Raw genomic sequence first — 25087 nt, forward strand, 5'->3', positions numbered from 1 at the left:
TGCAATTGCTCTTAACTGCTTGTGTCATTTATGAATGATCAAATGGACTTTGCAAGCCTGACACTGTACCTCTAATGACACTGGTTATTTATCAGTAAGGACAGTACTTTTACGCTGAAATTCTATCCAAGTATAGGATACTTTAAGAAATAACATTATAAATGATTGAAACAGAACTGTTCAGTTCCAGGGTCTGGGGTTTTGAGAGGGAACAGTCAGCCCTGTTGATATATCAATAGTATCTAAAGGATAGGGCCTGTTAGTAAGAGGGAATTCTGCAATGTATTTGAATGACGAGAAAGTGTCCCATTGGGAGCTTAAAACCTCAGGGGAGAGAGCAGAAAAATAGCAAATGGTGAGGGAACAGTTTGCAGACAGGACACAAACTAGGAATAGAACAAAAGCTTGCTGTCAAGGAGGAGTCAGGCTGCTGTGCTGGGGTCAGAGCCCAAGGGCTCCTTTCCCAATACTTGTAGCAAGGCAGAAGGGTTTTGCTTTGTTTATTTGTTTGCTGCTCAAAGACTATGCTTTATCTGGGAGGACTGGCTGAGGAGCTCCTCAGGATAAAAAACCTCTCTATTGAACTCAGTAGGCTAAGCAACCAGCTTCTGGTCACTGGAAGATGTAGCTTTTAAGCTGCATCTTAGGGACGAGACCCTTGTGATTCCAGGCTCCATATCACCAAGCCTGGAGAAATATGGGGAAAATCTTATCTGGAGAAGAAAGAAGAGAGTAATGAATCAGATATTTTGTACAAAACTGACTCTCATATCCTGTTCTTTAGTTAAGAAACAGAGTTCTTATTAGCTGTAGATCCTGTCTCTGTTATGGAGCGAGACATGGAGGAGGGAGATAAATAGGGTATACCAGCTGTCATGGAAATGACTAAACACCATTGGAGTTTATATATTCAATTTTTTTTAAAATGTTCCTCCTAATTTTAAAATCTGTCATGGTTATGAAATTCTGGTCCTTGAGCAGCTATGAAGGAACTGTGGGTTCAGCTGGGGTCTGCAGCACAGGGGGTTCTCCCCACCCCTGCTGGCAGGGCTGGCTGCACAGCCCTGCCCCCTGTTACTCTCTGCTTCTGACCTGCAGTGGGGAAGGGGAGAGGAGGTGTTCTGTCCCAGTATCTCCTCCCTCTCCCCACCCCCGCAACTGGGGTCTGTCCAGGTGGAAGGAGCCCTGTGCTGCAGGGGGAGGTTCTTCTGCTGCTGTCTTGCCTCCCCCCACCCCCAGGCTGGGGTATTCCCAGATGGGGGGAGCACCTACCACAAGGAGTTTCTCTGACTCCACCCAGCTAGACTGGCTGCATAGCCCTGCCCTGAAAATTTGCCTCTGACTCACTGCGGGGAGTGGGGAATGAAGCCCCCCATCCCCATCTCAGCCCCATCACCCTGAGCTGGGGTCTTCCCAGCTGGTGGGGATCCTGAACCATGGGATGGTTTCCCCTATCCCTGCTTGGCTGGGCTGGTTCCATAGAAGGAAGGACTGAGCCCTGCTGCCTGGCACAAGACCCCTGGGCTGCCTGACATGTTGTGCTAACTGCTGCTGGTGTCAGGCTCTAGTGGGATGCACTGGGTGGCCCAGAGGGCTTCTGCCAGCCAGTGGGGATGGGAGTGCTCCATAGAGGGAAGGATCAGACCCCACTGCTCGGTGCAGGCCTCCCGGGCTGTCTGTTGCATCCTGCACTTATGTGCCCTCGGTAATATCTGGCATGCTGGGAGGCATGCGAGAGTGCCCCCCCGTCCTCTTCTGGCCTCAGCCAATGCAGGCATCTACCTGTCTTCCACAACTGAAGAGTGAATGTGAGTTCTTTTCATTAATGGTCCAATCTATGCAGCTTAGAGAAACCTGTGAAGATTGGATTGATTCCCCCATGAGCTTTTTGACTTTCTGCACTTAGCCAAAAGGTAGTTTGGCTGAATATCTCTGGATAAAGGTAAAGAAGAAAAGAATGTGTGGTGTCTACTGTAGACCATCTACTATCTTTTCTGAGCAATTATCAATACTATCTAAAGGACAGGGCCTGCTAGTAAGAAGGAATTCTAAGAACATAAATATCTGTTGGAAAAAAACAATACAACAGGACCTAGACAATCTATTAAACTCTTGGAATACATTGGGGATGCTTTTTTCACTGCAGAAAAATCAGAGAAGATATTATAGGAGTGGAGAATGTCATGCTGCTGCTGGTTGTGGTTACTGGTGTTACTGGTGGTGCTGCAGGTACAAACGCAGCTTCCATCTCCTTGCTCCCACTAGCAGCAGAAGACTCCTCACTGCCAGGAAAGAGGGTGCATCTATCTTTGGGGGGGGCGGGAAACTTGCAGCTCTCCCTCAGCCCCCTTTCCCTCCCCTGCCAGAAGACCTGGCACCTGGCTTTCCAGCATGCTTCATGATGTATGGTGTGCTGCAAAATGTGTGCATATCTGTGTGTAATGTATGTAATATATGTTGTGCTTTCCTGTACAGTGATGACACACTGTCAGGGAAAACACAGATTTCTTTTTGTGGGGGGTAAAAAAGACAGGCTAACAAGTATAAATAAGAGAATTTGGGGGGAACAATAAGCTGAAATGAATGGATAACAATATGGATTGTAGGCAAGGGTAAATAGGAAAGGATTGGATAGAACTTGGTGGCAAGAGACTACCTACTACCAAGCCAGAGCCCTCCAGATGCTGCTGCTGCAACAGACAGACAGCTCACAAAAGGCACACAGATGAGTTCACACACAGCCTTATATGTTGTTTCTGTGTGTCTGCCCCAGAGCACTGCGATTGGAAGGGAACTCAGAGAAAGATCACAGTCACTGGCCAGCTATAGATGTCAATATCAGAGCAGTCTCCCCTCTGCACCCCCTCTTCTGAGTTTCTGTTTTCTGCATGACTGCCTTCCGAATCTCTGAATCTTTTCCAAATCAATTCAGAGGGTTCGATTCAATTCAGAGCTTTTGGGTCTCTCAATTCAATTTGGATTTAGAGATTTGCCTGCCAAATCTCCTCTAAATTGAATCGGCTACCAAAGCTTCACACAGCCCTAATAATCAGGTACTTGGGCAGCAGACTCTTATTCCACATACAGTTAGGCTCCGATTCTGAAAAACATCAAAATTAACTGCTAAAGGACTTAAGTATGTGGTGAAAGTTAAGCCAATGTTTAAATACTTTCCTGAATCAAGACTATAAATACCATCAGCCTGATTTAAACGTATTTGAAGTCAAGAAAAAGACTATCAATAATTTCATTGCACACTGAATCAGGCCCCAAGTATGAAAAAAATCAGAGACCTGTTTAAAGAATCAGGTTAGCACCTTGCTGTTGAATAATTCAGAAGACTGAGGTCAATCAATAGTTCTTCTCAGGTTTTGTGCTTAGACTGTCCACAAATGATGTTATCTAATTAAATGTGTTATGTCAAAACCATGGTATAGAAATATGTATGTATGGCATATATTATATATTTGTATGTAGTTACTAGTATATAAAGTTGTCTTACTCTAGCAAAAATATTGTCTGTTGTATAGATTTATTGGAAAAAACAAACTTGCAAATGCAAATGACAAAAATGTAATAAAATCATGACAACTGATCACACTGTCAGTGAAATCATGCAAAGAAATACACAATACCCAAAAAGAAGAATGAGGAAAAAGCAAGCACACAAAAGGCAGACAAAAAAAAGACTTAACAAAGTGAATACAAACAATTCTAAAATATTTCTTACCTTCTTCGGTCATTGTGTCATAATATTTTAGTTTTCCATATGATCCAAGCTCTATAACATCACAGTAAAAGACACAAAGATAAGGAAGCAGTAGACATTAAAAAAAATCTACATGTTTTCACATGTACTTAATAAACTTCACAGTGATTATGTAAAATTCCTGCAGAAGTATAGGCAAACATGGATTGTTGAAATGGTGGACAGTTTTTTTTCTTGAAATTTCCTAAATCAGTTGCTTCAGTTAAGTGACTTGTTCACATGCAATATGGGGGGGCCAGGGGGAGGGAGAAGAGGGAGCACTGCAATCTAGGATAAAACTTTAGCTTGTGACTAGTGACTTTTGGTGCAAAAGGGGTCGGGGTGGTGCAGACATTAAGGTGCATGGTTGACAGCCTGGAGATCAAAAGTTTGAGGCCATAGCAGAAGCGCTTATGGCATAGCCCTGTCATATTTCAACAAATCTGCAAATCCTGCTAAATACCTTGTCATATGAAGACAGAAAAGAACTGATTTTGGGTGTTTCAATTTATGGGGCACAAATTTAAAACATCTGAAAGAGGCCTGATCAGCAAAGTGGTAAGAAGCTGCCTTTTAAGAGCCAAACTCTTTTTAAGTGTCTGAAGCTTGTCATTCAAAAATTAAAGCACCCCAAATGATAAGGTGCTTTTGGCAAGTCTGTTAAAATGGTTTAGACCTTGGACTGCCCCTAGAAGTAAATGTTCTTGCAATAGCTCTGATGCTGAGTTGCTATCAGACCTTGGATATACAAGCTTGGCCTCAGATTTATTATTTGAAAAATTATGGGAAATATATTTACTATATTTATTTACAATATGGGATGCTGTGAGGCATAATTAAATTATGTTTTTAGAATACTGTATGAATGCAGTATTATATTTTCTGCCCAGAATAGAAGCATGGAGATGTAAAATGGCTGCTGCTTCTTTTCCTTCTGTTCCTTCCAGCAGCCATATAGAGGGTGTGGTGGAGTCCATCCGGGCAGATCTGAGGGTATGCAGTGGTGTGGTTGTATCCTACTTTGATTCCTGCTCTCAAATCAAATGCCCAGCTGTGGCATTTGACTTCTTAGGTCATTATAATTTACCTGATTCCTGCTAATTTCTCTTTACTCTACAGGAGTTAATGACCCACTCTCCTTTTTTATAATTTGATGTTCCACTAATCAAGCTATCATTTATTTGGCAATTTGACTGTCTGTTAACCTTTTCTGCTCTTTCTTCTCCTGTTTCACAGCCCTGCAGACTGTTTTTAGTTATTTTCAACATCCTAGATCTACCCATGCCTTCAGCAGACGCTATAATTTCAGCCTTCTCTTAGTGGCCAAGAACTGCTGAAAATTCAGCTGTGAAAAGCTGTAGGTTTTACCTGCACAGGAAATAAATGGAACATTAGATTGTCTCTGCTCTATAACTCTGGAAAAATCTTGTTTTGGGAAGGCAGAATGAAGAAAAAAGGGTGCATGTCTTCTCTGGGAACATGCGGTATGTGCTAAAATATGATTATCATGGTCCTTCAGTAGCAAGGAAAGGAGTGGAAGTCAGAATCATTCCGTTCCCAGGCCTGTAGTAATTTCCCTAGATGACAGGGTATTTGTGGGGAATCATCTCTTCTTCCTTCAGAATTATTTTTCAAAGTTCATTTTTATTATGAAAGTGGGTTCTCCCCCTAATTTTGTATGATATACTATGAATAATTTCCAGTTTTCTAAAACGTCTTTCAGAAATTAATATAGTGAGGGTTTCAGAATCATGCAAAGTATTCCAGAAAAAAAATTATGATCTAACTAATTTCTGATTCTCTATCTAAAACTTTAATAACTATGCTTTTGAGAACCAAAGATTTATCAATGGCATAACATTTTGAATATTTAGCCATCAGGTAATAGAGTTTTACTATAAATTATCCTTTCTTCATATTCAGGAAAGTGCTTAAGAAATTAATTATAAAAATAATAGTCTATTATTTTGTTTTAAGTCTATTGTTTGGAGAGGATGTACCTCATGTTCTCTTCAAACAGTTGTTTTCACCTGAGCAAATTACAATAGAAATCTTGCTTTTAGTTTTTAATGCCAAGACATTGGGACACTGTAGAAATCTGTTTTTTATAAGGTTTTTGGTTTTTTTGTTTAGACTCCACTGCATACACCTGAATCTGTAGGTTGAATATTTTTATGTCATATGTATAATGTAGATACTATTTATATGACACATTTTCATTGTCATTATGATTTTAAAGGTGTTACACAAATGACTACAGAAAAATGTTGGAAGAATAATCTATATATTAACAATAATTGATCACATATATAGATATGTATTTATAAATGTTTGAACAATGTAATTTCTCTTTGTTTTTGCCCATACATACATACATACATATCCATAAGCACACATGTATGTTTACGTGCATAAAGGTATTATCTGAAATCTCAATTAGAGCAAAGACTGCAATCTATTAAAGAAAGGATTTTATATAGTTTTGCAAACAATTGTTTATGACTGCAGTATAGTTTTAGTTGTTGCATTATACTAAATAAATGCTTTAGCCCTTGTATCTTGATTTTACCCTAAAAATAAAGGTGGTAGTTTAGGACCTGAATCCTTACCCATGCAGAACTCCCAGCAACTTCAGTGTGGATTTTCTTTAGCCAAGGAGCTCAGGGCTGAGCGCATATTTTATTAGAACCCTGATTAGCTTAACCACAGAATCCAAGTTAACTATTAATAGCTCTTCCTCTTTTAACAATATTATTTTTAACTCTGTTTCAATTTGCTTGTGATCAGACAATCTGCAGGCTAGGGAGAGAAGCTGGTGAAGGGTAAAGAGAGATAGTAAAGACAGAGGATACCAAAGGAGGCCTTAAGGGAAAAAGAAGATGTGAAATAGCACCAGGAAGTAGATGCAATACTGGAATACTGATTGGTGGGTGGATACAGCAATAAGGAAAGAAAGCAACTGTGGGAGACCACAGAGTGGGGATAGGAAGGGAATACAGGGTGCATCTACATGTCGCCATATGGTGATGTTGCTATGGCGCCGTATTTTGTACTTCCTTTCGGAAGTATTAAAGTACGGCACAGTAATTGCTTGTATTGTGCTGTGTGCACAGCACACAGTAAGATTTCACTGCTACATTGCTGTAGCAGTACGCTAAAATGGGAGAGTGTGCCATTACGGCGATGTAGATCCATGTGATCACTATGTCACTGTAGCACGCCATACAGCAATGTAGTGTGTTGCTACACTGCCATAGGGCAACGTGTAGACACACCCACAGTGTATGAAAGAAGGTATCTACCAAAGTGTGAAATGGAGTATAACTGAAACAAGAGTCTGGAAAGAGAACAGCATAAGAGAGGATATGCTGCTAGTAATGAAATGGGACACGGGTTTTGAAAGGAGCCAGCAATTCTATTCTAATATTATAAAAGCCTAAGTCTGTCTGTCTGTCCATAATCCTTTATTCACACTCTGATTGGCTGTCTCAGCACAAGGGGGCAGGGAATGGGGTTGGGACCACCACAGCAGGGGAGGCGGGGGGGTGGAGCAACCCTGGGCCTGAACCCGAATCACCAGGGGGGAATGGGATCAGGTCCAAATGTGGGGACAGGGCTGGACGAGGGGAGAGGGGGTGCATGGCTGGACACTGGGCTCTGTACCCGCTGGCCCCTCAAGGGCCCCAAAGCGGAGGGGGCAAGGGTGGGGAGAGTGAGCCTGGCCCCAGGCCGCTGTCCCTGCCCAGCCCCCTGCCCCGGCAGGCAGCGGCGATGGAGCAGATGGAGGGGCGGAACTGGCCCTGTCCCCCCTGCTCCCTGCAGGCCACACTCCCAGCCCTGCAGGCAGCAGTGACAGAGAGAACGGGGGGGCGGGGCCAGGGGATGGAGCGGGGTGGTGGCCCGGCCCGGCTCTGAAGTGGCAGCGGGGCAATCCTAGCCGCAAAAGGTGGATGGGGGAGCTAGACGCAGGCCTCTGTCCCTGGCCACCCCTCCCTCCCTCCGCCCGTAATTCTTGGGCAATTGGCTACTGGGAAGATAAGGATGATAATGCCAGATATCCAGGAGACAGAAAACAAAGTTTGATAGATGGACATGGCAGGAAATATGCTGGAGATCAGGGTTAATTCCATTATTGCTGCTATCTCCACTGAAATAACAGACTTGGACAAACAGGAAGAAAAAAAAGACTCAGACAAACATAAAGAAGAAAAGAAGACAAGCACAAGAATTCACATTGGAATTTTTCCTGAAGTTTAACTTTTTTTTTTTTAGGTGCACTATCAAGGCTAGCAATTTCACACTAATAGAAATAAAACACTTAAACTCCTGAATCATTGGAAAAACTGTTGCCTGTAAAATTCTAATCTTGCTGCTGCAAATACATTCCCCAAAAGCTTTACAATACTGGCGCAGAATTCCTGCAACTAATGAACTAAATGCCCTGCACCAGATACAGGCAAATGAACCTGCTCTCATGAATTAACACACTCACTTCAATGAAAATGAGTAAGCACCACTCAAAATCAGGACAGGCAAAGCATCTGGCCTCTAAACAACAAAGACCTATTTAAGTATTTGAAGATTAAAATCTAAGATGTAGAGAAATTATGGTCCAAATAGTATATCACTGACTTCTAAGATTCCCTCTTTAGACAAGGCTCACTGAAGATTAAGGTCAATGTTTTCACACTTGGCTGCCTAAATTAGACATCAAAACCTTTATCTGCAAATCTTATTACATATTAATATTAACCTGATCTAAGTCTTCCAAAAAGTAGATATACCCAGTACATATTTTCCTCCTATTGTGGAAAGGCTAGGCAGTCTGATTGTCACTAGTGGATTATATTAGCTTCTGTTGCACAATTGCTTGAGTGAATCTGGTATGTGTAGTTCATTTTTAATCTTCCCTTTATTATTATGAGGGTCATCTGGCTAGACTACAGTAGGAACCAACACATACTCAAACTGGATTCAGTTCAATTTATTTTGTAGCCTAGTCAAAAAAATGCATCCCTCAAAACTGCTCGACTTCAGACAGAACTGCTAAATGCTAAAATACTGTGAAAAAAAAAATCACTGTTACTATTATTTGTAATTTGCTTTGGATGGTATTGGAAAGTCAATTTGATGAAATATTTTGAAAATGTGGACGATAGTTCTATTATAGTGTTGAAATCAGAAATATTGTTTTCAAACTTCTTTGCAATGTATTTTTAAGTTATAGAATCTTGGCATTTTGAATGTTTTAAATTTAATTTTTGTTTTGGAGAAGGTTCATTTTTACAGGAAAACATTGCAGCTGCAAAATTCTGGTGTAGATGGAATGAGCAATTTCGAGAAATGTTGCAGGAAATCCTTTTTTCATAAAATCTGATCTCAGTCTATTTTGAGACTGCATAACTTCATGATCAAAGCACTATGAAGTGTTTATTTGATCACAGCTCAGATTTTTGAAGGCATGTCTGACACTGGAGCTGCTATATATTTTTTTTATTTATTTGGATTTTTACAAATGTTAAACATGTTTGAAGTTTGATAAAATTACAATTTTCAGACTGGTTCTACTTTCCAAAATCTTCATATTTCTACAAGGGAATATTTCTTATTACATATGAAACTTGTATGGAACAAGCCCTATCTTGCAGGTAGCTTCTTGTGGGTGGTAATTATTTGCTCTTATTCCTTGGGAGTTTGTACTCCTTTCTGTTGTACAGCATGGAGCAGGACTTTGGAAGTTATTGTTTGGCCATGATGGAGAACCTCTCTACAAGTGTTTTCCTTCCTTTGTCTTCTCTGCAAAATTGTTCAGTGGCCAATAGGTCACATAAATGTAGGCAGTGACAAGGAGTGGAGAAACGAGTTAGGAACAGATCATTTGAGCAATGTGTTCTCCCCTTTATGAGAACTGGAGTCCTCATTAAAACTAGAAAAAATCCTCACACGATTAGTTCATCCTGATCAAAACAGATTTATCTAGTTCAACAAACCATGCAATCCCAATTGGAAAGTATATAGTCTTTTACCATTCTTATGAAGTGAGGAGGGCATAGAAATGAGGTTTAACAGCTGCTCCTAAACTTTCACAGACTCTCTCAATTAATTTGTTTCCTTTTGCATGTTTTTACACAGGTTGAGAACAAATGTTCCTTGATAATCAGGCAATTAGACAACTTGAAGGCTTTTAACCCACTGTTTTATTGTATATTTCACTGCAGCATAATATTTAAAAAGACAGAAATAATCATACAATCATTCAATCCATATTACAATACTATGTTTAAATAATATAAACAAGTCTAGAGAATTGAGGCATTTCTGGAAAAAAACTCTATCCCAGATTCCTGCCCTCCATTCAGTTACCAAAAAATAAGACTGAAAGATAAACATTTCAGAGATAATTAATTAAAAAACTCCTGAATTTAAAACAATCTCATATTAGAGACTGAGAAAGGTTTCTAATAAAAGTTTATATCTAGAACCCCTCTCTGTTACTGTTAGCAAGTAAATGCCTGCCCTTCATAGTTTGCAGCAAGTGATGCAGTTTGGTAACTTGTACGTGTTTTCTTGTACTATTTTTAGTTTAAGTGGGTTAGACTTGCCATGGAAAATACCCTCTAAATAAAATAGGTTTTATTTAACAGATGGTACCTAACTCAGGCACCATCTTGGCCACCCAAAGGAGGGAAAAGGACCCTGTTCAGCCTCCAGACTCTACAAAACTGTCAGGCCTCCCTGGGTGGGCATTACCATAGGGTATCACCAAAGGGCATCTTTTGACCCCTCCTCAATCACTGCTGAAGGGCAATGTCAGAGTCTTTATTTTACTTCTTGTTATGGTTCTTTGGAATTTGTGTTGGGATTGTTTGGAGGAGTCATCTGTGCTTTTTGGGTGGAAGGGCAGTAACAGTCTGAGCCCCTCTGTAGGAAAGAGGTTGTGGATTTGGACAGACTGTTAGGGGAGGGAGTAGTGGGGAGTGGAAAGAGGTTTCTTGCAACTGGATGTGCATGGTAGTTGGGAGGCTTGGTTGGAATTGGCATGAGGGTTTGCTTTGAGGGGAGGGGCATCAGGGGAAGCAGTGATTGGGGGAGGCGGGGAGATGGAGTTCTCAGGTTTTGGGATGTTGCCTGGCAAAGCCAATCTGGGTTGTTTATTTATTGTAAGCCACACGGAGCCTTTTGGATAGGGTTGGCTATACATATAATACATTATTGGTTTATTTATTTTTCTTATTTATTGTAAACCCCTCAGAAACAGAAATCTATATTCTTTGCATTATAAATGCACAGTTCAAAAGGAATAAGTATGCAAAAGTCAGCATCTCCTATACACAACAACCTTGAAAGAACCGCAACATCATGGATTTGCCAACTAAACTTCCATATACCTATGGAAGGATGGTCTGGAGGTGGCAAAGGTTGAAAACACATTGTTGAACTGCAGCAGTATTTACAGGTCTCTGCTGGTTCTCCCAGATCTGGAGAGGAGAATTGCATTTCCCTGACTCCTTAGGTAAGGCCTAATAGATTCTGTTATGTTAGACCTTGTCTACACATAGACCTGGTACTGCTTGAAATAGTTCAAGCAGTATGACTTTATTGAAAAATCTGTGCGTAAAGCTGACAGCACACTTTTACCCTATGAAGATAGATTGTGAGACAGTGTTGTTTTACTGTTACTGAGGGGTCAGAGTAAGTGCACAATGAAAAAGCAGCTGATGCACTGTAAAAAGAAATCACACCCTAGCTTAGACAGTATCCACAATCCAATAGGCATATGTAACAAAAGGGGACCTACATGCCCTGCAGAGACCCCCATGACTCCCAGAAGACCCCAAAAGGGCTGATCAAAAAACCTCAGAAAGCAAGGAAAACTTACCTTTAAGATGGACCCCACAATAGCATGCGGCGCTGCCACCACTGACACATTTTAAAAGGTCCCTGTCAATCAATCTTGGCGATGCCCTGCTGATGACATCAGCCACTGGCGCTGCCATGGGAGATTTAAAAGGCACTCCAAGTGCCGGCATGGTGGGAGAAGGGATTGTCTCTGGGCCGGGGACAGCCTTGAAGCACTGAAGCAGGGCGGCCCTGGAGCCAAGAAGGCTCCCTTAGGCAAAGGCTAAGGAGCCATGCCTTTGTCTGTTTCTAAGACTAACTCCCATAGGGAGCTTACTGAAGTCCAGTAGGAACACTGGGTTCAGATGAAGCAATCCCTCCAGAGTGGAGGCTTTCTTGTCTTTGTTCCCTTTTATTCTTTCTCTCTTTTTTTCTTGGTGAAATGTATTGAGAGGGTGCAAAGACCAAGACAGACCTAGGTCAAAGGCCAAGACAGAACTTGCATATAAGGACTAAGGGATCTACCCAAAAAAGTCCTGAAAAACTCCACCAGGGTTGTTGAAGACCAGGACCAGACCAGGCTAGAGTCCTGCATCGGATCAAAACATCTCAACAATGATGGCTAGTGTGTGGCTGGGAGGTGGAGCCCCAAGGTACTCTGTATAACACTTGACGAGTAAGCGGGAGCCTTACAGTATAATAGACATGAGGAACCAGAATATGGCCCCTGATGGATGTGTAGGTAAAGGCACGATGGGACCTAATACCCAGTCCACACAATCGCTCTTCCTGCCAAATCATGCATGCATGGTAGGAGGCCTGATTGTTGGATCACACATCAGATCTCATCATGCCTTACTGCCAGTGCAGGGGCAAGCAGGAAGCTCCTGCAGCTGCTATCTCCCATCAGCTGACCGTGTTCCCAGCCGCAACATTTTTACACATTTTTTGTGGAATAATGTTGTGGCTTATTCCTCATTTTATTATGCCATTAATTGACTAGATGCGTGGCCGGGATACAACTTAGGAGGTAATTAACTGGTTAATCATGCCTTGAGTGAAACATGTGGCACAAGCCTGATGTGGAAACTCCAAATGTATATTAATATGGCTAGATTAACTCTATGGCCCTGTAACTGAGAATAACACTGAGAACAGAGACAGATATCTACTTGGGAATCTGAAGAACCCTGGAAATTTCAAAACAGCTTCAAACAATTCCGTTTCATAATTTTTTTTAATCATATTGTCCTACAGATGATAGGTTTGGCAAATGAAATGCAAGGAAATTTATATAAAGTTTATATAAAATAAACAAGAGGGGTTTTTTTTAATCAGTATCATACTATTTTTATGGTTTTTAAAGCATCCAAGTGCTTTATTTTTTGATTAATTATGTATTTCTAATGATTTTGAGGAAGTAGAGAACCATTGTTTTCCCCTTGTTTCTATTACTTGAGCTATTGTTGATGGATTGTGAATACAAATGTGTACATTCATAGTAATCAACTGCTTGTTTTGGGTGGATTTCCCAGAGAACAGTCCATGACAATGATTTCCTACTTGAGGGTTTTTCCTGCCTTTAAATCCTTAGCTTTATAACTTCTCATTTGGGTTTGTTGATGTATGCTTTATGGAGTCTCCTTTGCGTTTCATGTATATGTCTGAAAGAAGGCACAAGAGTTAGGGAGGGAGGAACTATGGAAAATTTTGTATCACAACACTAAAGGGGAATGGGTTCTCTCTCTCTCTTCCCAGTCCCTTTACAGTTTTTGCTACCCATTATTGTTTTTGAAGAAATTCAATTAGATGATCAAGAGATCTTCTCATAAACAAATACTAATAGAGTCTACTTCAAAAGTTTTACTAAAAACTGATCTTGCAGCTATTCATCTAAATTTTAATCAAGGTTGAATGTGGTCTCATCAAAGACGCTGGGTTCGGAACAAAGAACTGTTACTGCTGAAAAAAATGCAAAAGATCTAACTGAAAAGATCAATAGAGAACAGGTGCAAAATGACAATACTGAAGCTCAGACAGGGACTTAATAGAAGATACTACTTTTTTCGTACATGAAAACATGAGGTAATGGCAAAGTTCATAAAGCCTCCCATTAAAGGATACCAGATATTTTTGGAATTTAAAAAGGAAGATTTATCTTAAAATAATTTTCTTTGCTGAAGCAGGTATCAGATTCCCTACCTTTTACATGGTCCGTAAACCTCTTAACACTTGCCTAGCTTATTTATTGTCTACTTCATCTGTCTCAGCTCAGTGTATGAACTATGACATTAATTGTTCTGGTGCCAGGGAGAAGCCATAGGACATTTCTTTGGATTGAGAATAATACAGTTAGTGTTTGAAGTTCATACCAGATTGCATGCATTTTTATTGATGGATGGGGTTTTTGAGTGGTACATTGAGGTTTATTATTCATAAGTTATCAAAAATGAAACTGTTTATACATCTACTTGAAATATAGCTTCAAAACAAAAAAATCTTCAATATATATATTTTTAAATCAAAATGCCTATTATAACAGAGCTGTTCAGTCAGGGCCTTCAACTGTACACATCACAGCCTCTGAGGCCGTCGGCTGTATGGGCTGCGGACCGTGCTGCCAGTATCTCACTGAGCTGTGCAGATACTGCCGTGCCATCCTATAACCTGGCTCCCACCCTCAAACTGCGCCATGCAGGTACCCTCCTTCCATGAGGGAAATTGGAATTTCAGGCGGGGTTGTTTTTTTTTACTTTGAAATCTAAAGAAGAACTAATCAGTTTGCCTCTTTTTCTGTTTTATGACTAGCATTAACAGGGCTGTTCAGAGATTACCTTCCCAGAGAAAATGCAGCATTGAAAAGGGTCTCCTTATAGGCCTCTGATCTATGCCTAAAGAACACTCAAGAGTGAAGATACTGAAACAAGGAGTTGTATACAAGTGTGCTTATTATTTTTGCATAGAGTTTTGGCCTAACTAAAGTAAATTCACGTATTTATTTTATTTATAGATTTATACACCACCTTTCCCAATAAAGGGTCATGACAGCTTATATTAAGATAGCAAAATAATTTATAAAAGCAGGTAGAATAGTAGAATACAATATAAAACAAAAACTCTGTAAACAATATCCCAGTTTAAGCGTACTTGCTTAACACCTGTCCAAATGCAAAAGTTTTATAGCCTTTCTGAGAGACACTCAGCCATGGGCTTAGACAGGGCTCAAGGGGAAGCAAATTCCAGAGTAGAGAGACAAGCACTGAGAATGACCTCCCACATCTTGCCAAAAACACTTGGCACACAGGTGGTTGCTCCTTGTTTCATACTCCCCTGGAGCTCCTCATGGGTCTGGTGATTAGGTAGCAGAGGGAGCTGCCAAATTTTCAGACCTGTGGATGACAGACCACAGGCTGAGTGACATGGTCACATGGGCCAGAGGTTGTGCACCACTGTCTTAGAGTGTGGAAGAAGTGAAGCTGCCTGCCAACCCTGACACGCCTCTGAAGTAGTGTTGACATGACTTTCATAGGCCAAAGCAATGGAATATGAAATTGGACAGATATTTTTACTTGCTTCTCCCAGGCACAAGCAAATGCAGCGGGATGCATTTATAAAGCAATGAAGATCCATGTTTTATGTACAAGTATATGTAGAAATGTCCAGATACTGGTATGACCAATTCCAGTGACTGTATTAAGGAAATCAGAATTAAAACTCTGGCCCAGGTGAAGGCTATAGGAGTTTGCCACTGACTTCCACTGAGCCAGCATATCATCATAGGTGAACATGAGAAGACTATTTTGATATCTACTTAACCATGAAACCAGTGCACTCAGTCACACTAATGATATGTAATCCTTCTTATGTTCTACATGCTTGGCTACGGTTATGTTCTATAATGTTCATTTTGTGTATTCTTTCCCTGTATACCTTCATTTGTGCACACATTCAGAGGTTTTGGAGGTTACTCATGCCTTTTTTTTTTTAATGTTTTTGGGCCTGGGGTTTACTGTTCAGGGTTAAAGTGCATATTTATAAATCGCAGGTAGATCAGATTGTGTTTCAAACAGCCCTCCCTGTCTATGAGGGACAGGGGAGTTTCCAAAGAGGAGTCATTCCCTGGATGGCCTTCTGGCCCATCAACTCCTCAAAGGGAAAGTACTTGTGTGTGTGCAAGTCCTTACAGTGGAGTCATGTAGAATTTCAATATTCACTATATAGGTAAAAGGTCTGAAATCCCTGAGCATGAGCAAATAACTGAGATCACATAAGGAACATGAAAAGGATCAGTAGAGGAACAGTGGCCGACCCCTAGCAGAAGAGGTGTGGCAGCAATCCCCAGGGATGGCCAGCAACTCCAGTCTGGGCTTCCCTACCCAGCACTTGCTACTTGGGCTGGCATAGGTGGTAAAGCCCTGGATGGCAGGTTTGGGCGAGTCTCTTTTCCCAACAGGCCAGCCTAGTTTGGCATTAGGTTGTTTTGCCCATGACTCAGACTGTTAACTGTTTGGGGTTTCAGTTAATGCTCAACAGAATAGTTAAAGTTTTCTTTAGGGTTGTGTGTTAGTTCCCTTTTCCCCCATAGTAAATCTGTTTTAGTTGAACATTGCTTCCAAGTGGGGAAGTGTGTTCACTTAGGAACACCCAATCAAAATTTACTTTCCCAGGTTTTTGAGCCAGAGCTTAAGCCAGATTTATTTTTTTTTTAATTTTAAAAAATTTTAATCGCAATTTACATTTGATTAAATTTGATTTAAATTTGGTTCAAATTTAACACCAGATTTTAAAAAATTGGTGTTAAGCTGTTTAATCTGAACCCAGCCCTTGTTACTTCCATGCAGTACCTGGCAGAAAGGGTGAGCGTGTGTGTGTATATGCACGTGTATATCTTTTAATATTATAAAAGCCTTAATCTGTCTGTCCGTCTGGCCATAACACTTTATTCATGCTCTGACGGGCTGACTGAAACAGCCAATCAGAGTGCAAATAAGTCTTTGGACAGGGGGTGGTGGTGCAGCGGAGCACACACAGGGGACAGAGCGGGGGGTGAGGCCTTGCTCCCCCCTGCCCTGCTCCCCAAGGGTGGCAGCATGGAGGGGGGGCGCTAAGCCACCTTCTGTTGTCGCCGCCTGCAGGGCCAATGCAGACCAACACGGCAGCGGTGGGGGCAAGGGAGTGGGTCTGTGTAGGTGAGGGGAGGAGCAGGCGCATTGCGGCAGCAGCGGGGGGGAGGGGAGGCATGGGCCTTGGTGCAGGCCTGATGTGGGAGGGGAGCAAGCCCGACAGTGGGGGGAAGAAGCCAACCCGCCGGGGTGATGGGGGAGGGAGCAGGCCTGGCGGGGCCCAACATGGCAGCAGCGGGGGTGGGGAGGAGCAGGTCTCCTCCCCTCCTTGGGCCTGGGCCCACTCCTCCCCACCTTCTCCTCCCTCATGTTGGCCCTGATCCCGCTCCTCCTGTCCCCCCGCCGTCACCAGGTCGGCCTGGGCCTGCTATTCCCCCCTGCTGTGGCGGTCCAGCTTCTCCCCACCCTTGGTCCTGGTCCTCCCCTACATTGGGCCCGGGCCTGTTCCTCCCCTTCCCCCGCTGCTGCCACAAGCAGCAGGGGGGAAATGGGAAGCAGGCCCAGATCGGGGGCTGGAGCACAGGGCTCCGTCTGAGCAATTGGCTAGTGTGTGTGTGTGTGTGTGTGTGTGTGTGTGTGTGTGTATACATACCCACACACGTATATGTATATATGAGCCTCCCTCTGTGTGTGTGGGTGTGTATACACACACACTCACACACATACATATATACACACGTGCACGTGCACGTGCACGTGTGTGTGTGTGTGTGTGTGTGTACAGTTAGGCATCAGAAGCCAGGGAAGGAAAAGGCAATCCCAAGACACTGGCAACTGCAGGTGTGTGCATACACACACACACACACACACACACGTGCGCGTGTGTATATATGCACGTGTGTGAGTGTGTGTGTGTATCACACATACACACACACGTACACACAGGCAGGCGCATATATACATGTGTGTGTGTATACAGATACAGATGTGTGTGTGTGTGTATACACACACATAAAAATGTGGATATGCATTCGTACAGTCTTTTTTGCATGTGCAGGTGAGTTGGTTTGTTTGGGGGGGGGTTTAATTAAACTAGTGTGTCAGTATTAAGGGAAACACTAAATATGGCTAGACTTTCAAAGCATTCCAGTTAAAAGCCAAAAAGATTTTACATTTCCAATTTGCAAGTAAAATTTGTGCCTGGATGCAAAGAAGCCTTGAGGTGGGGGGGAACACCTAAAAAGACCACTTAAATCCTTCCCTTCTCATTTCACAAGCATGATTTCTGAAGACATGGATTATCTCACCAGTGACAAACCACATAATTGGAACATAAGCTACACAAATAAATACCTGGGTCTGAATGTTTTAGGTCTGCTTCAAGGGGCTGGAGAGCATACCAACTTCTACTCAAGCATGACTTCAAAGTTAGATCAAACCAAATATAAAGTTATGTCTTTCCTCTACAGTAGGTTCTGTCCAACTGGCAGTCCACAGGCTGCATGTGGCCTGTGAGGAGTTAACATGAGGCCTCTGGGTTCCCACTTGTGTCTGCTGACCCTTGCTCTACCTGCAGTTGCCAGTGTCTTGGGATTTCCTCTTCCTCCCCTGGCTTCTGATGCCTAACTCAGCCCCGAAGTGTGGGATATAACAGCATGGCACAGCTCATGGTGCAGGGTGAGCCAGCACCCCAGAATACCCACATGGCCTGGTGCTGTGAGGAAGCCTGCAGGCAGTTGCAGGTGAGGTAGGATACTGTGCTGCATAAGGGAGGCAGGGGGTGGGGGTGGCCACTGATGTGGATGGTGCAGAGGGGTAGCAGGGATGCCTGCCTGTGCATGAGCATGACGTGGAGCCTGGGGGGCCATGGCCGCTGTTGGTGCAGTCTGTTGGGGTGTGCACCCCCCAGCTACTTAGAAGTTGGACAATCCAGTTCTAGAGAATTGCAAAAGTGCAGAGATTATACTGAGCTCTTTGTATATCCAGCCAAAGTCAAGACTTCGTTATTCCAACACTGCCTATGCTTCATATATACAAATCTGTAACCTCTGTAGCTACACTGATGTCAAGCCTAGGACATAAAAATGGAAAAAACACTCAAAAAATGAAGTAGAAAATTTGATTTTTTACATCTCTGCTCATAATGAACTCTATTTAAGGCAGAAGTAGAGAGACAGTTAACATCTATGACGTATCAACCAGATAGTCCTTATTATTTAGTACTCAAAGTCACAAGTCTTAGTGAGACTGTACATAACACTGTAAGTGGAGTGCAAAGAACAAAAAGAAACTGAACTGTGAAAGTAATTTATATAGTAAACCACCTTTTTTTGCAAGGGAAAAGAAAGAAAATGCAACTGAGGATGAAATTATAGGGATACCTTCAGCCAGGGGATCAAGCGTGTGAATCATAAGTTGAAAGATGCTGTTCCTCATCAAGCTATTGTGGAGAGATGCAGAGCTCCCACCTCGCTGAAGCCGTGGCTTGGTCTGAATGTAGAAAGAAAAAGGAAAGGAATTAAGTCTTTTAGTAAGAATGGATCCAGTTACACTGGCTACTTTGCTTCTTGGTAGAGAGGTAGTGTTTGTAGAGAAAGGCAGCATGATTGAAGACACTACTCCCTGATGTGGTAAGTCTGCAGCATAGACATGCCTTGTGAGCTGTAGCCACCTTGCCAATGAAAATGTTTCCTATATAACTCAACACATTGTATTAAACAGTATTATCAGTATAGCCCTTTTCATCACAAAGCATCACTATATCTATTCATCAGCCACCAGGACTCATAAGCAGAACTGTGGAAATAGTTTCCTCATCCCATATATTTTCATTATTTAACTTTTCTGCATCAGAAAGAATTCAGGCTTATCTTTTTTGTAGAACCATATAGTTGGGTCCCTCAGGTATGCCATCTCCTCATTTTAAAAAATTGTATTCCATTACCAACTTACAGAAATCATGAAAGTGATAGAGAAAACAAGCATAAAGTGACCTAAGCGGCCATATCTTAACAGTCATAGCTTAGTTGGAAAAACAACATATGCCTCTCTGTCTATGGCTTTCCAGCACACCTGGAAAACAAGGTTAAAACAACAGGTGGTCAGTGAGATTAAAAATATACATGCACACATACATGGAACTTATGTACAAAGTTTGTTTTACATATTTTAATGGGGTTATAAACATATAGGCAATGTTCTTCTGCCTGTGCCTTTAAATATATACTATAATATATTAGCGTCTGCAGAATGCATCTGTAAAGTTCTTACACAATACAATTCAGGGATGGCATTGATCAAAAAATAGTGGCTCCTTTGGATTTAAAAACAAACAAACAACAGGATCAACAATTTGCAAGGCAAATAAGCCAACAAAACTAAAAAAGAAAAAAGAAAAAGCCTGGAGGAAATATTTTGGTTTTGATGAAACTATTTCTAGTGCACATACATGAATCCCTGGTACCTAATTAAAAAGCAAATAAAAATGATAGACACTGAATTCCAGAATGAATCTGTCATTCTAACATTGGAATGTAATTATTTTAAATGTATAGCAACATATGGGAGGGAGGAAACCCACTAGCTTATTAAAATGCTGAAGTGTACCAAAGCAAAGTATGATTCGTCTCACCCACACCTTCTAAAAATAAATGCCAGACACAGATGAACTAATTGCTGCTTACCGTCAGTGTTTGGTCATCCTTGTTCCCAGCATTAGGTGACTGCATTTGTGTGGAGAAAACAAAACAAAAACAAAACATGTCACAAAGTATGCACACATTTTCAGAGATGGATTTCAATAAAAACAGAAGAAAGGTAAATGGCATAAATGTGTGCTGAATGGTGTAGATTCTATGGGCCTCAGTGCAGCTCTGGAAATACAGGAATTCAAGAATCCTAGAAATGTCGTTGGTCATGAATTATCTGCAAAGTTTCACACATATGATAGTAATTTCTTCTGTTTGGCTGTCATTTGGTTTATTTGCATATGATGGACTAAATCTTGAGGTCCTCATATTGTTGAGGAAAACTCCCATTAGTTTTAATAAGATTTTGCTAAAGTAAGGACTGAATAATCAGCAGAGGTGCTGAGTAGGTGGGGGCCCCAAGGGCCCTGGCCATCCTCAGGAAGAGGGCTGTCACCTGAAATTCATAAAACATTTCACATGTCCATCCTATGTGTCACACGCCACTCCTGCTACCCTGGCAAAAATAAAAGTCAGCACCTATGATAGTCAGTCTAAGGTCAGTAAGGGCTTTAGGGTTGGAACACTGCTAATTCCAGTGTCCCAAACAAATATCATGATCCTGATATTTTGAAAACAGCCTATGAACCAACATTTTAAAAATACAATTTTTGATACTTTCCTGCAAACTTCAATATACCGCAAGTAGCCAACAACAAACAGTTGAGAGCTGGCAGCATGCCATGTACAAGAATCAAACTCTGGGGTAGATTTTAAAGCCATTTTAGACTACAGAGAAGGTGGTTTGTGTTGCAGGGAAATCTGTCACCTTCCTAGGACAATAATGACACAGCAATGACATTCATAGGATGAAGAACTGGGGAAAATTTAAGTTTCTCTGAAGAAGCAATTTTACACTTGTTTTGTATGCCTGGGTTGTTTTACAAAAACAACAGGTATCATAATCAGGTTATGACACCACCACAGAATTATGAATTTATAAAACTTTTTGGAAGGACTGTGGTAACATGGGATAGAGTCATACTGTTTTCTTATTGTACAAGGAGTTAATTCACAAGATAATCTATAAAGACACCCATAAATCAGGGTTGATAAACAGCACACATCAAGCAATCTACCAGTCTTAATGTCATCATTGTTTGGTTATATTCCTTTCTTAAAAGCCAGAATATATATTGTCTCTCTCCTATTCCAAACTTTCATATATTTTATATATATCCAACAAGTCAACAAATGTTACTGTGTTCTACAAAACACAGGGGAAAATATCCAGCACAATGGGCTCAGCTTTTGATACATATTGAGATTAACTGTCAGAGCAAGCTTCCTTCTGTTAGCAAATTTAACTTTGTGGGGGTTCAGTGGAAGACAAACACAAGCAAACATTGATATTGAAGAGGAACATTTCTGTTCCACAAAAAAACAGAGGAAGAACAGGACGTATTTCCCTATGTCAACAATGTCCACTCCCAAGAACATTAATTTGTAGAAAAGATTAAGTGAAAAAGGCTACCTTTTGGTAAACTCCTTCTCAAATCAGGTTATATTAGACAGTGCAAGAAATCCTTTTGGAAAAAAAAATATATATACGTTTCATAGTTGTATTGTAAGAAGATCCCTTATTGGAACTTCAGAAAAGACATTTCTACTCTAAAAAGGAATCCACTGTGCAAATTTATATTTAGAAAGTATTTTGATGTATATTGTTAATTGATGTAACACACATTTCTACACATACAATACATTATTTACATATTCTTCCAAGGGTTGTTTTTGCTTGACTTCTTTCCCATAAAGGTGAACTTTATTCATATTGGGTAAAATTTATCAAACCCACTCATCAAAGAATGCATATCTGAACAGAAGGATCAGTCCAAGATCTCATTGCCAGTAAAGTGGTTCTTATGAACCTATTCATGTGAATAAAGTTACCCATGTGTAGAAGTGTTTGAAAAACAGGGTCCTTAATAGGAACGAGAAAAATGATTTTGTACTTGAAAATATAGGGGTTCATGTCTTGTTTGTATATTGAGGAAGAGTCTGACCAGAAATGAAAAAATCCTAAATCCTAATCACCTATGTGGTCTAACCTTGCAAGATGCTGAGTGCCCTCATTCAAATCAGAAATACTGAGTGCATTTCTGGATCAATACTGAGACCTTTCAGCACCTATTCCAATTATCATAGAGACTGGTATTGACTATAAAGGATCAGGCCCAGTGTATATATTAATAAAAATAGTTAAATGAAAATGTGCACATACAGATTTTAATTTGCATTAGGCAGCCTTTGATATAAATAGAAGTTATACATCAGAACAGTAATTATGCCTTAGTTTACCTAAAAAGAAAAATACCGAAAGTCTCATATAATTGTCATTATTTATGTTTCGTGTTTACTTGTAGTTTTCCTGAACTGTGACAATGAAAAATTAAGCCAGTTTTCCTTTTGTTTATAGCCAACTTCACATTTACATTCTTAATAGTACAATATTTGACTTTCACATACTGCAGGGAAATATTTATGTCCCAAATACTTTTTCTTTGTTTTTTTTTTCCAGTTGTAGAAACCTATTTTTATTAGTCCCAGGGTTCTTACAAGATTATTTAATACAATATTGAAAATTTACCCCAAATGTAATCCCTTTATGGTAACTACAAATAACCTGTGGTTACATATACACACATAATGGTATTTATTTTTTATTAGAAGGCAAATTTCCTATACAGGAATATGTGTCCTTATATTGAAGCAATTCACATAGTATCATCCTTTTATATTGAATTTCCCATTCTCTTGCCTTAACCTTTTAACTTGCACATTACTTGTCTTCCTTACTACGCATACTAGGAGAATGAATGGACCAAAATCACAAAAATGCTTACCAGACAGCTATATAATCTGGTAGGACTACTCATGAACTTTCATATGAAATCTCACCAAGATCTAAGTGCTTAGGAATGGTAACAGGTGTTCTGTTAGTTCTTCCTGGCTTAGGTTTTGAGTTAAACATTTATCTCTTTTTCTCAACCCAAGCAATAATACTGTTGATTCTCAGCATCTCTACTTGCCAGATCTCCATGCCAGATCTCCAGTTGCTTCCTGTGTTAAGAATCATCTTGAGAAGTGAGGATGTGAGGTGATAGGAGATAGTGGGATATAAGGAGGGACAATGGCAGGAGGGACAGCACTAAAAAGATCTCAACAGGACAACCGGGTACAAAGGGACTGCTTACTGGATCAGCAATTAACAGGTTTTGACCCAACATATTCACTGTGACTTCCCCTAAAGATGTTTGGTATGCAACAATAGTGTGGAAGCAAGTCTGTAACTCTCACGGGGTGATGCTTTACTGCACATTACACTGATTTAATGCACAGTAAAGCATCAGTGACTACACATATGCGGGACTTATTGCACAGTAAATTAGGCTAATGCACCATCCCCAGTCCTGGCACTGATCAGCTCCTAGCTCCTAAGAGAAGCCAGGAGCTGAGCATGCCACAGCCACAGACAGCTCCCCTCCTGCCTCCTGTGGCCCCCTGCTGCCTAGGCTGACCATTAATCTAGTACCTGTATTTGTTGGTACTAGCAAATGGAGCATTAGCTTAATTTACTGCACAGTAAGTCCCAGACAGACGTAGATGCTGACACCTTACTGCACATTAGATTAACCTAATATGCAGTAAAGCATATTGTGTAGACACACCCACTAAGTATTAAGCAAAACCTCCCGTCTTATCATACCTTCCCATTCATAAACTTTGCAATTCAATCTTCAAGCAATTCAAGTTTTTTCCTTTATGACTTTTCTGGAAAGACCATTCTAAAATCTCACTCCTCTGATAGACTTCATCTTCTAATTTCAAATTCAGTTTACCTGCAGCCAGTTTGCAGTCATTTGATCTTATGCTGGTGTTGTTTTACAACCTAAAAGGTTCTTCTCCACAGGAGTGTTTAATCCACAGACCTGCACAGGAGGCAGTGTGAAGACATACAGATCTAGAAAGGGTGCTGTCTCTGAAGCACTTTGTCTGCTGCTGATCCCCTTGGGTTAGGAGAGCAAAACCTTTACCTCCTACTAGGGTGGAACAGATTGCCTTCTCCATATGTGTCTGACTCATCCCATCAGTTCATTTCATTCCATTTCTGTGTCCTGGCCACAAAAGGAAGAAGTCTCTTTCTTTTCTTTTGAGCTGTAAGCAACATTTCTGCTTAAGAAATAAGGAAGGAATATCCTGCTTAACAGGAGCTGAATGATTACTTCTTTCTGATAATTTAGTACAGAATAAATATCCAAGAATATTATAGTTAATTATTTCTCATTATTCTGTTCAAATATTTGGCAACAAAAGGGTATCTACCTTCATTTAACACTTTAGACCTTAACCACAACAACAGATAACTTATCCAGTAACTTGGGAATCTTGGAAGTCTTTACAAGGCCTGTATTTGGTCCCAATCACCATGGTATCTGAACACCTGTGAATCTTTCAAGTGCTTATTCTCACAAAACATCATGCGGTAGAGAAGTGCTATTATTCTTGTTTTACAGATGGAAAGCTAGTGTCTAGGTCCAGGGCAAGCAAAATACAGTCCGCTCACTCCCACAGGAGCAATGCGTGCTGTGCTTCCAGCCTCAGCTGTGGGATGGCCCTGACCCCAGCCCTGCAAGTAGGGAAGTGGCGGCAGTAGGTGGGTGGTGGATGGGCTTCAGTGGATGGGGGGG

General features: G+C 41.0%; 1 protein-coding gene across 1 annotated transcript in view; it reads right to left on the reverse strand.

Annotated features, from left to right (window-relative positions):
- Positions 1-20567, reverse strand: part of LOC102385256 (sodium/potassium/calcium exchanger 2) — an 83284-nt gene extending 62717 nt beyond the window's left edge. The window contains exons 1-3 of the mRNA XM_006038753.2: positions 20334-20567; positions 19032-19140; positions 3731-3781 (exon numbers count right to left, since the gene is read on the reverse strand). Of these exons, the coding sequence (XP_006038815.2) occupies positions 3731-3781; positions 19032-19140; positions 20334-20567 (394 nt within the window). The remainder of the gene's footprint in view (positions 1-3730; positions 3782-19031; positions 19141-20333) is intronic.
- Positions 20568-25087: the final 4520 nt, after the last annotated feature.

The sequence above is a fragment of the Alligator sinensis genome, unplaced genomic scaffold (assembly GCF_000455745.1).
Source record: "Alligator sinensis unplaced genomic scaffold, ASM45574v1 scaffold1262_2, whole genome shotgun sequence".
NCBI lineage: Eukaryota > Metazoa > Chordata > Crocodylia > Alligatoridae > Alligator > Alligator sinensis.